The sequence below is a fragment of the Diprion similis genome, chromosome 13 (assembly GCF_021155765.1).
Source record: "Diprion similis isolate iyDipSimi1 chromosome 13, iyDipSimi1.1, whole genome shotgun sequence".
NCBI classification, from domain to species: Eukaryota; Metazoa; Arthropoda; class Insecta; order Hymenoptera; family Diprionidae; genus Diprion; species Diprion similis.
In genome coordinates, this window is record NC_060117.1 from 3,354,954 (window position 1) to 3,367,876 (window position 12,923).

The window sequence follows — 12,923 nt, forward strand, 5'->3', positions numbered from 1 at the left end:
AAATTGTAAAAACTCAACTCTCGCTCCAAACTTGTCAAAGATTGTTGTAATTTCATTGATTTTCTTAAACTTCCAGAAAATTGTGGAACAACTTATTCATTAAAAAAGTGTTTCAACGAATTACGACTTCCTCATTTTCTCACCAATTCCTTGTAATCATCTCGTATTCGAAACTACGCAGGTTCTCAATCCAGATTTAAAGTTCTTCGCTTCGTGTCAATCGGCAAATACTGTACGTTTGCATGACAACATAAGGAAAATCCACAACTCGTAATCGTTGGCTGTACAACGGTAGCTGCGATTCAAAGATTACAAGAGATTATCTCATCCTTCCGCAGGACAATTCACACAAGCAGCCGCCGTTTGCAAAAACTGGGTTTGTCAATTCTTTTGAATTTTGTATCGCTACGTCATATACCTACGCAGTTTCATTACATAAATGTGATCAACGCTCGATATTTATAATAAAACAAGCTTCGTTCATATTTTATGCTACAATTTACTAAAAACTTGCATACGAATTCACATAAACGTCTGCGGTAAAAATTGAAAAGCGTTCAAATTTCTGCGCTCTTCTCAAGTTTAAACTGATGATTTAAATTTGAATTTCTTTTCCGTTTGAGAAATTATTTCAGAATAAAATAGAAAATTTTTTATCGGAACGAAACAAAAAATTGATTATTCAAAAACTTTCTCAAGTTACAGGCCCTGTTTTACGGTGGTAAAGATTCCACCTTCTTGACAAAATTTTCACAAACGTCTACCGATAAGTTGATCATTTTCCCCACTGAGTGCCTCTGACATTGAGGTGCAAGTTGAATACGCGTCATGGATGGCACGTTGGTGGGAGAGTCGAAATCCCACTCGACGCTCGAGTGGGGATGAGTCTTCTCAATTGAAAGGGATATAACTCATCGATAAACACCCCACAAGCTCTTTCCATGTGTAGAGTAGTTGATTTTTCAAAATACGTGATGTTAGAATTGGTCCGGTCTTTAAACGAATCAGACCGACTGACTTCTCCCGGTTGATTAATACTTGCAAGTTTTAATTTTTCTCCAACTCATTCTCGATACTTCGCCACTCAAATTACCAGACAAATGATACTGCATTAAGGTTCGAGTGATTTTTTCATTTTATTTTTTTCCTTTCGATTCCCGTCATTCTTCAACTTCTCACGTCGATATTGAATCGACTCACCGAGAAATACCAGGATGTTTTCGTCTTGGCAAATCTGTTGTAAGTAAAAAGAAATTAAACAATATTTCTTTGAGGGATATTTAAGAGAAGACGCAGTTTTTTTTTTCAATCTTTCATAACAGTGCAAATCGTTTCAGTTCACAGACCTGTTGTGATTGACGAGTAAACAAATGTTAATTGTTAGTTTATTTTCGTACTTAAATCTTGCACACAGAAATAAAAAGCTTGTTCCGGTTTAAGAAACTGTTTTTTAAACATCTTATTGTTCACTTAACGCTGGAATCAAACCTTCGTTCCAAGTATATAACGAATAATATTACGGACAAATTAGAATTTAACGATTTGTATTCACATTTACTTCCATTAGGTGATTTTGTAATTTGTGTGTTTGTTAACTAAAGTCATCGCAAAAGTTGATTAAGCCATCAAAGAAATATTTTTCTACTTGACGTGTTCCTGTTGAAGCCCTTGTACTTCAACAAATATATTTCTAGACGTCGTAAGTGCAGAAAAATCTTGCAATTTCATTTCAATTAACAAATTGTTTTATTATTACGAAACACTTTCAATAATAAGAATTTAAAAGCATCACTTTTTTCTGTTGTCGTTTCGGATGAAGGAAAAGTTTACTACCAATCGAAAGATAATTCTCTAGTAAATTAATATTCAAGTAAACCTCAGGATTAGAGGTTCTCTCTCTACTTCATTGGATATTATAAAAGTGTCATCGATCGATTGTCGATGATGAAATGAAAACAGTCAATCGTGTTCTGAGGTAAAAAAAAAATTGTAAAACTTGTTAAAAAAAAAAAAACACCAATCTGTAAAATGAAACGAGCACGATGAAATGGGATTGCAAATTTTCCAGGATATGGTTTTTCAAATCGTATTTCATTTTATTCTTCCTCCGATCAAGTGATTGATTTTTTCTCGCCAGCTTTTTTTTCGCCAGAAATTTTTTCGCGATGAAATTAAGGTATACCAATTATGACGATAAGATTGAAATCTCGGTGTTGAGAATCATTATCGCCGGCATGTGTCGCCACTGATTACATGTATAGTGCATTCAAACGTTGTGCGCCACGCAATTTATTGTTAAAAGCGCTGGTATTTTAGGCCCAGGGTTTCTTATTACAATAGAATAGTCTTTACATTTAAAACGAGACGCCTATAGGCATCTATTCATTCGACAAGTTATGCGCTAAGTCTGTTTTGTTTTTATAATGGATTCGTGGCCGGTATTCCCATTACGAATAAACAGTCTATTGCAACAAAAATTTTCCTTAGCTCTGAGCGTCGAAATATCAGTCCGAGAGCATAAAAGTGACAGCAGCAGTGAAATAAGGTTTTTTCTAAAAAAAAAAAAAAAAAAAAAAAAAAACACGTGGAGTGGATATATTTTTATCATCTGAGGAAGAGGAGGAGATTGTAAATTTTATATAGTTCTATATCATGTTATACACTGTCAGCCAGCGGTGGTTGGCGTAGCGGCGCTCAACGTGTTAATTATGCTTTTCGGTGCATTACTGTAGAATTATACACGATGTTGTTGAATATTTTTATAGAAATGTATTTGTGGCTCTTGCATTGGTGTACCGCGTCGATGAGCCACCGTTCAATCACTATCTGAATGATTAAAAAACGATCCACTTGAGAATATGCCGTTTATCTATACATATGCCTTGATTATCGATCAATACGAAGGCTTTACTCCAACGAAGTATATAACAATCAATACGAAGACCAAACTCCAACGAAATTAAATTCAATCTTCACCATTCGTTTCCTTGAGAAAAAACGAAAAGAAAAACAGATTTATGTACTCGCGAGTCCAATTCTTGCCTTTCTCGATCGATGTTACGGACAAGCAACGCTTCGGATTGTTATAGACATCACTCATGAGTTAGAAGGTCGGAAAAAATCGGTGTATTCTGGGGTTGATAACGCAGTTCCTTATCGTCACGAACCAATGAAAAGTTAGTTTTTTTCACCAAACGCTATCAATTTATTGATTTTTTTTTGTTCCTGTTTTTAACTCATTCAATTGATGACATTCGTTTCACAGCTGTAAAACATCTCCCGACTTTGAGGTCTCAGGGGTACCAATTGTGCACTGAGTTAGAATGTATCGTTTTTTTTTTTTTTAATTTTCGCCAGGTAGAAGAGTGCGACAACGATGGGTATTTGCGGTGATGGGATGTTTGGCAATAACAGTGTCATACGCGATGAGAATTTGCCTATCACTCGCCATTACGCAGATGGTGACAACCGCCGAATCGTCTTCAAACAGCACTACAGACGGAGAAACTTGTTCGGGGACTCTTTCCGCTTCGTCGAGTAGCGCTGGCAGCGAAACGTACGACTGGGATGAATACACGCAGGTAAAATAACGTCCGATGCTTGGGCTATTTTTTTTTTCAAAATTCTGTCTACTATATATCGAATACGCCAGAATGAGTTCTCTAAATTAGACACAGCATTCAAGTTCAGTAGTACGAAAAACCTTGAAAGACCTAATTTTCGGAAGAATCCTTTCACTTTTGCGAACTCTGTTCTACCACGTCGAATCCGCCATTTTTAATTCGGGAATTCCAATATCGCATCGTGATCTGTCAGGATCTCAAATAACACCATGCTCATAGCAATACGCACGTTGTGCGTTAAGGACAAATCGCGCAGTTCTTATTCACTCACATACAAGCTTCAACGATACCTTTCATGAGACTTGATCAACCTATTGAACGAATCTGTAAATTGCAACCATCCATTCTCCATCATCATCAACCATGCATGAGAATCGTCTTCTGACATCACGTCAAATATCGAACTGCCCAAAAATAAGTGTGGATGAAATTATTAGGACGTGTTGTGTCAGAGAAGCAGCATTGCCATAGTTGATCAAGTATCAAGCGAACCGTCATTATGACCCCTGTAAATCACGTTCCAGGGAATCATTCTATCGAGTTTCTACTGGGGTTACATAGTATCCCAAGTATCAGGAGGCGTTATGGCGGATAAATTTGGAGGAAAGTACACCCTGAGTGCGGGAATCCTGTCATCGACGACATTAACTCTGCTGACACCATTGGTGGTGAATAAATTCGACTCAACGGGATTAATAGTCCTCAGAATCCTGATGGGACTCGGTGAAGGAACGACATTCCCAGCGTTGAACGTGCTCATAGCGGAATGGGCGCCGCCGGATGAAAGGTCGAAGATCGGGACGATGGTGATGACGGGAACACAAATCGGAACGATCCTGGGAACGGCGTTGCCAGGAATCTTGCTTGAGTACTCGCCGATCGGATGGCCACTGGTCTTCTACGTCATCGGAGGTATCAGTGCCTTGTGGTTGGTGACCTGGATTCTCTTCTGCCACAGCAACCCGGACATCCATCCGTACATCAGTGAGACCGAGAAGAAGTACATCCAGGACAAGATAAACGAAAACACTAGAAAGCACACCCAGCCAATCCCCTGGCGCCATATGGCGACCTCCTTACCGGTATGGGCTCTTCTCATCGGCCAGTTCGGACACGACTGGGGTTTCTTCACGATGATGACTGACCTGCCAAAGTACATGAGCACCGTCCTGAAGTTCTCCATATCCTCGAACGGCCTCCTGAACGCTTTGCCCTACGCGGCAATGTGGATCGTAAGCAATTTATCCTCAGTCCTTGCCGACTGGCTCATGAAACGGAACATGATGAAGATCACCAAAGTCCGCAAGGTGTTCACCACTTTTGGGTTCGTCCTACCCGCGATATTCCTCATCTCCGCTTCTTTTGCTGGTTGCGACCGCGTCCTCGTCGTCATTCTCTTCGTCATTGGCATCAGCTTGATGGGACCGGTCTACCCAGGGTTGGTGGTCAACGCCGTTGACCTTAGTCCCAACTACTCAGGCACGTTGATGGCCATGATGACCGCCGCTGGTGCTCTGGCTGGAATATTGGCTCCCTACGTGGTCGGGGTGTTGACTCCCAATCAGACCGTGACTGAGTGGCGAATGGTATTCTGGATCGCGTTCGTCGTCCTCTTGGTGACGAATTCCGGTGTTTTGTTTTGTCAGGATGGTGAGATTCAATATTGGAATGACCTCGAAAACAACGATCAGGAACGTAAGGACCTTGAGCATGGAACGAAGCCTGTCAAACCCGATAAGAGTCCGAAGGTCGCGGCCAAAACTTAGAGAAACTTGTGTAAAATATTCATTGGCGCCCCCATCGGCTCGTTATGTAGTGATTCGACGTTATAAAGAATTGAACCAAGTTTCTTCAGCAATCTCTTTGTTCTGCACAAGCTGGTCTTCATCCAACTGAATTATCATGTGGCAAAATGTTATACCGACTCGTGTTAAAATCCATGAAGTTTTCATCTGAATGCAAAATTGCAGTCTTTTTTTTCTTGAGTGAAGCTCATGATCACCTTTTATCAGCTTTGAAAGTTATTGTAAAAAATTTGGAAATGAATGAGCTGATAGTCTGCCTAGAGATAAAAACGGCGTGCTAATAAAGGAAGACAAATTTTTTCGCACTGATTGTTTGACAGTTAAATTATAGTTTCTTTCAGCCGGTCAGTCTTCAATTAAAATCCAATTCAAGTATTACCAAGAGATTGTAATCATAATTTGTTTTTTGTCCTTCTGGTTAGAAATTTTGAATACTTCTTCGTATTTTCATGGTATGTGCAAAATAAGGAGATAGTTGAGATGAGATCCGATAAGGAAGAAGAGCCGCGTACGAAGATTAACTAACCAGTGATTAGACAATAATTACTGCGATTCCATTGATTGGAGTTAAAAAGGGTTGCTACTACCACCACTGCTGTTACTTTTGTTTTGATGAGATTCTACGTGTTATTCGTGACACTTATTTGGCGCGGTTAATGTTAAACGACTGCGTTTGTTCGCTTAGTAAACGTGCCTTGCGAGTGGACGATGCACGTTGAATTACATTAACCAACTTGCTGACAAAGTGACCTTTTGAATTGGGAGAATTTATACCCGGTACAGTTTATATTTTATGACTGCATACTTTAAAGGTAATTTCAAACGAGTTAAGGAAATCCTCCACGTAGTTGTTACCGTATCGTGCTAATCAACCTTGGCTCAAAATTCTCTATTGTGCATTACGCGATTAAAATTGGATTGGAATTTGACCGGATTTGCGAGTAAATTTCGAAGTTTTTCCAAATTCTCGAGGTGATTAGAATATGGCATCGCAATCACTCAGTATTTCGTTAAAAGTAGTATTTTGCGTTAAATTAATCGATATTTTGAAGAATATTTGCCATTCAGGGAAGAATTCGAAAATTTTTATTGATTAGAAAATTCTAAAGTTTTATACAACAGTTTTTCTACGTGCAGTTTACTTATGTACTATCAGTTCATATCGATATCATTGAAAATTTGCAATTTTTGAAAATAAAATGCTGTGTATTCCACACATACACTTGCACTTTTTTTTAGTAATTTTTCATTTGCCACATGGAATCCGATTGACATTCTATGTCATGGATCTGAAGAGCTTACGTTATATGCAATACGTGAAAAGCAATCGGAACTGCGAATATCGATGCAAAGATTGCGGTATAAATTTGATGGCTGAATCAACTAAAATTTTATACACTAGTCGATTGCTGAACCAGACGATCGAGTGTGTGAACGTTGATATATGATCGACAAATTTTGCGGCACGAATCTGATCTGGATAAGAACATTCTGTGATTCTTATTTCCACAGTAACATGAGCAATGAACGTGATAGTCTCACGTATCGATGAATATTACAAATTTAATTTGCAAATTTGCCTGTATTCAAGGTGCAACGCTACGCGAACTGGAAATAATTATTTTGATAGTCCTCGATTCCAGTTACATGGCATTTGTATCCATTTTTCAAATCTTATATTGGAAATGTTATGAAAACTTCTAAATTTTCTTCTAGGTTTGAGAGAAATTGTAAAAACTCAACTCTCGCTCCAAACTTGTCAAAGATTGTTGTAATTTCATTGATTTTCTTAAACTTCCAGAAAATTGTGGAAAAACTTATTCATTAAAAAAGTGTTTCAACGAATTACGACTTCCTCATTTTCTCACCAATTCCTTGTAATCATCTCGTATTCGAAACTACGCAGGTTCTCAATCCAGATTTGAAGTTCTTCGCTTCGTGTCAATCGGCAAATACTGTACGTTTGCATGACAACATAAGGAAAATCCACAACTCGTAATCGTTGGCTGTACAACGGTAGCTGCGATTCAAAGATTACAAGAGATTATCTCATCCTTCCGCAGGACAATTCACACAAGCAGCCGCCGTTTGCAAAAACTGGGTTTGTCAATTCTTTTGAATTTTGTATCGCTACGTCATATACCTACGCAGTTTCATTACATAAATGTGATCAACGCTCGATATTTATAATAAAACAAGCTTCGTTCATATTTTATGCTACAATTTACTAAAAACTTGCATACGAATTCACATAAACGTCTGCGGTAAAAATTGAAAAGCGTTCAAATTTCTGCGCTCTTCTCAAGTTTAAACTGATGATTTAAATTCGAATTTCTTTTCCGTTTAAGAAATTATTTCAGAAAAAAATGGAAAATTTTTTATCGGAACGAAACAAAAAATTGATTATTCAAAAACTTTCTCAAGTTACAGGCCCTGTTTTACAGTGGTAAAGATTCCACCTTCTCGGCAAAATTTTCACAAACGTCTACCGATAAGTCGATCATTTTCCTCACTGAGTGCCTCTGACATTGAGGTGCAAGTTGAATACGCGTCATGGATGGCACGTTGGTGGGAGAGTCGAAATCACACTCGACGCTCGAGTGGGGATGGGTTTTTCCTTCTAAGAGGAATATAGCTCATTAAATTACTGATTTATTGATAAACTCGCCACAAGTTCTATCCACGTGTAGCCTCGTTGATTTTTCAATCTACTTTATATTAGAATTGGTTCAGTCTTTAAACGTTACAGACCGACTGTCTTCTTTCGATTTATTAATATTTACAAGTTTTAATTTTTTTCTAATTCAATCTCGATACTTCGCCACTCAAATTACCGGAAAAATGAAACTGCACTAAGGTTCGAGTGATTTTCTACTTTTAATTTTTTCCTACCGATTCCCGTCATTCTTCAGGTTCTCACGTTGATATTAAATCGATTTACCGAGGAACACGAGGATGTTTTCGTCTTGGAAAATCTGTTGTAAGTAAAAAGAAATTAAACAATATTTCTATGAGGGATATTTAGGAGAAGACGCAGTTTTTTTTCAATCCTTCATAACTGTGCAAATCGTTTCAGTTCGCGGACCTATTGTTGTTGACGTGTAAACAAATGTTAATTTTTCGTTTATTTTCGTACTTAAATTTTGCACACAGAAATAAAAAACTTGTTCTGATTTAAGAAAATGTTTTTTAAACATCTTATTGTTCACTTAACGCTGGAATCAAACCTTCGTTCCAAGTATATAACGAATAATATTAGGGACAAATTAGAATCTAACGATTTGTAATCACATTTAATTCCGTCAAGTTATTTAATAATTTTTATGTTTGTTAACTAAAGTCATTGCAAAAGTTGATTAAGCCATCATGAATTGAAAAACTTGTCGAAAAAACCAATCTCTGAACCGTAACGAGCACTACAAGGCTGGAGAGACAAAGAACGAAGAAATGGGATAGCAAGTTTTCCAGAGTATGGTTTTTCAAATGGTATTTCATTTTATTCTTCCACCGATCATGTGATTGATTACATGGCAATTTTTTTGCGATGAGATAATCGTCAGCGGGCCAAGACGCAGGATATGAAATTCAGGAATAATGATTATGACGATAAGATTGAAATCGCGGTGTTGAGTATCATTATCGCCGGTATCTGTCGCCACCGATTATATGTATAGTGTATTAATTATGCTTCTCAGGGCATTATTGTAGAATTGTACACAAGGTTGTTGAATATTTTTATAGAAATGTATTTGTGGCTCTTGCATTGGTGTACCGCGTCGATGAGCTACCGTTCAATCACTATCTGAATAATTAAAAAACGATCCACTTGAGAATATGCCGCTTATCTATACATATGCCTTGATTATCGATCAATACGAAGGCAGATTTATCACGTTTTAGAGAGCCAACTGCGAAGCAGGGTGGAGTCAGAATATATTATTAATTCATTTGTCTTCTTATCCACTTTCAAGTGCTTTCCGAATTTCTTCCCATCCTGTCCTGTTTCCTGACTTACTTCGAAAAACGAAGGCGATAAAAAAAGGAATGCACTTTCATATGCTCATCACGCTATGTCACGTACGAAACCCATGTTCACTTTTAACACCTCAACAAGGAATCCTCATCCCGGTTGCTCTTAAACGCAAAAGTGAAGTCGAACCCAGTCGCACGGGTAGTAATTGTGCACTGTGTTATTTTGTATCCATTAATTTTTTTTTCAATCATATCGCAGGTGGGAGAGTGCGGCAACGATGGGTATTTGCGGTGATGGGATGTTTGGCGATAACAGTGTCATACGCGACGCGAATTTGCTTATCACTTGCCATTACGCAGATGGTGACAACCGCCGAATCGTCTTCAAACAGCACTACAGACGGAGAAACTTGTTCGGGGACTCTTTCAGCTTCGTCGAGTAGCGCTGGCAGCGAAACGTACGACTGGGATGAATACACTCAGGTAAAATAACGTCCGATGCTTGGGCTATTTTTTTTTTTCAAAATTCTGTCCACCATGTATCGGATACGCCAGAATGAGTTCTTTAAATTAGACACCGCATTGAAGTTCAGTAGTACGAAAAACCTTGAAAGACCTTGAATTTTCGGAAGAATCCATTCACTTTTGCGAACTCTGTTCTACCACGTCGAATCCGCAATTTTTAATCCGGGAATTCCAATATCGCATCGTGATCTGTCAGGATCTCAAATAACACCATGCTCATAGCAATACGCACGTTGTGCGTTAAGGACAAATCGCGCAGTTCTTGTTCACTCACATACAAGCTTCAACGATACCTTTCATGAGACTTGATTAACCTATTGAACGAATCTGTCAATTGCAACCATCCATTCTCCATCATCATCAACCATCCATGAGAATCGTCTTCTGATATCACGTCAAATATCGAACTGCCCAAAAATAAGTTTGGATGAAATTATTAGGACGTGTTGTGTCAGAGAAGCAGCATTGCCATAGTTGATCAAGTATCAAGCGAACCGTCATTATGACACCTGTAAATCACGTTCCAGGGAATCATTCTATCGAGTTTCTACTGGGGTTACATAGTATCCCAAGTACCAGGAGGCGTTATGGCGGATAAATTCGGAGGAAAGTACACCCTGAGTGCATCAATCCTGTCATCGACGACATTTACCCTGCTGACACCATTGGTAGTGAATAAATTCGACTCGACGGGATTAATAGTGCTCAGAATCTTGATGGGACTTGGTGAAGGAACGACATTCCCAGCGTTGAACGTGCTCATAGCGGAATGGGCGCCGCCGCATGAAAGGTCGAAGATCGGGACGATGGTGATGACGGGAACACAGGTCGGATCGGTCGTGGGAAACGCTTTGTCCGGAATCTTGCTCGAATACTCGCCGATCGGGTGGCCGCTGGTCTTCTACTTCTTCGGTAGTCTCAGTGCCTTGTGGCTGGTGACCTGGATTCTCTTCTTCCACAGCAACCCGGACATCCATCCGTACATCAGTGAGACCGAGAAGAAGTACATCCAGGACAAGATAAGCGAGAACACGAGGAAGCACACTCAGCCAATCCCCTGGCGCCACATGGCGACCTCTTTCCCGCTCTGGGGTCTTCTCATCGGCAAGTTCGGACACGACTGGGGCTACTACACTATGGCAAACGATCTCCCAAAGTACATGAACAACGTCCTCAAGTTCTCCATAACCTCGAACGGCCTCCTCACCGCTCTACCCTACCTGGCGATGTGGATCCTGAGCAACATATCCTCAGTCCCTGCCGACTGGCTGATAAAAAGCGGTAAGATGACGACCACCCACGTCCGCAAGGTCTTCACTACCTTTGGCTCTGTCGGACCAGCGATCTTCCTCGTAGCAGCGTCCTACGGCGGATGCAACCGCGTCCTCGTCGTTATTCTCTTCATTATTGGCGTCGGTTCGATGGGACCGTACTACCCTGGATTAATGGTTAACGGTGTCGACCTCAGTCCCAACTACTCGGGCACGTTGATGGCTTTCATGATCTCCACTGGCTCCCTCGCTGGAATAGTGACGCCCTACGTGGTCGGAGTGCTAACTCCTAATCAGACCGTGACTGAGTGGAGATTAGTGTTCTGGATCACCTTCGCTGTGTTCATGGTGACGAATGTTGGCGTTTTGTTTTGGCAAAAGGGCGAGATTCAGTACTGGAACGACCTGGAAAGCCGGAAGAACGAACCCAAGGATGTTGAGAGCGAAGGAACGGCCGTCAAGAACGTGGAAAACTTTAGTACTAAGGCTGTCACGTAGAAACAGTTGTAACCAAGAAGAACTTGCTCTTCCATACTTGTCTCGTCGTCATTACAGTCAATGAGCGTCATAATCGTGCATCACTGTAAAGAATTTCGTGGCAAGCGATCGAAGTGCTCGGGATGCAGGCTGACGACGAGCCCTCACGGCTGCTACCATCTCAAACTAAATTGTTGTTATTTAGTAATCGTAAGAAATGTCTTTCATGAAACAATTTCTCAACTCCAAGAAACCGCTGCAGATGCGCACATTGGATGTATTGCAACAAATTTTATCAAGCTCCAGGAACCTACTGCGACAAAATCTTATCTTCAACGGTTTGGCGTGAAATTATTTCCAAACATTTTCGTATACGTTTAATCAAATTGCGATGATAGAATTTGATAAATTATCGCTTTTGCCAGACGTGTTACTGTGGAATCAAAAAACAGTCCTCTTTACTTGGAGATCTTTTAATCAGCTTCTCGTGTTCAAATTTCAGTTTTTTCTTATCATTTTCTCGACGAACGATCTCCCTAACGATAGTATAATCATCTATTAAACAGGGCCGCACGAGTGGCGTAAATAAGTCTAAACTGACGGTCATTATCAGTTACCGAAGCTGTAATCACGTCCCCGATGTTTACAGTTAAATTTCAATGTTTTCAATTATATCTTTCCAGTCGCAATATAAAATGAAAAAATGTGTAACAAAATTTCATTAAAACTAATTTACGAAAAAAAAAACAAGAAAATTATTTTCCGACGTTTAAGATATTCTGCGTATTATCGTTATTTGATTTCTCTTCTAATTTCATATTTCAAACAATTATTCTTCCGTGAATTTAATTTTCATTCAACCTTGCTTAGTTCCCTAAGTCTTGTTCTGTTTTCATAATCCGGTTCTATTGTTCATAAAAAACAAGTATTTTTTTATTATTTGCTGATTTCTCTTTGTTGTTTGAATTTACAAACATCTCGAACTACTTTTTAATTTTTACTTACTTTCAAATTGGATCATTGAATCATAATGCGAAGCTGCCATGATTCCTACACTTGTTTGAACTTACAGGATATTTTTTTTTTTTTGTTTGCAAAATAATTTACTAACTTTTGCAGACATATTTACAAAAAAAAAAAAAAAAAAAAAAAAATTGGTTGACGACGACACCCGTATAAAATTTAAAATTCATTCTCTTTCTATGAACAGTGTAACTATCGTGGAGACATTTTCGAAAAATTGGAGGATT

At 39.1% G+C, this 12,923-nt stretch overlaps 1 protein-coding gene across 2 annotated transcripts; it reads left to right on the forward strand.

Annotated features, from left to right (window-relative positions):
- The first annotated feature begins 1,173 nt into the window (after positions 1-1,173).
- Positions 1,174-11,764, forward strand: LOC124413952 (putative inorganic phosphate cotransporter). Of its 2 annotated transcripts, none has more exons than XM_046894769.1 (3): positions 1,174-1,239; positions 9,660-9,883; positions 10,453-11,764. In XM_046894769.1, exons 1-3 carry the CDS (start codon positions 1,215-1,217, stop codon positions 11,692-11,694), a joined length of 1,491 nt encoding a protein of 496 aa, XP_046750725.1. In that variant the 5' UTR covers positions 1,174-1,214; the 3' UTR covers positions 11,695-11,764. The 2 variants fall into 2 exon arrangements, with proteins under 2 accessions (XP_046750725.1, XP_046750723.1); XM_046894767.1 differs by lacking the exon at positions 1,174-1,239 and adding an exon at positions 8,327-8,408.
- Positions 11,765-12,923: the final 1,159 nt, after the last annotated feature.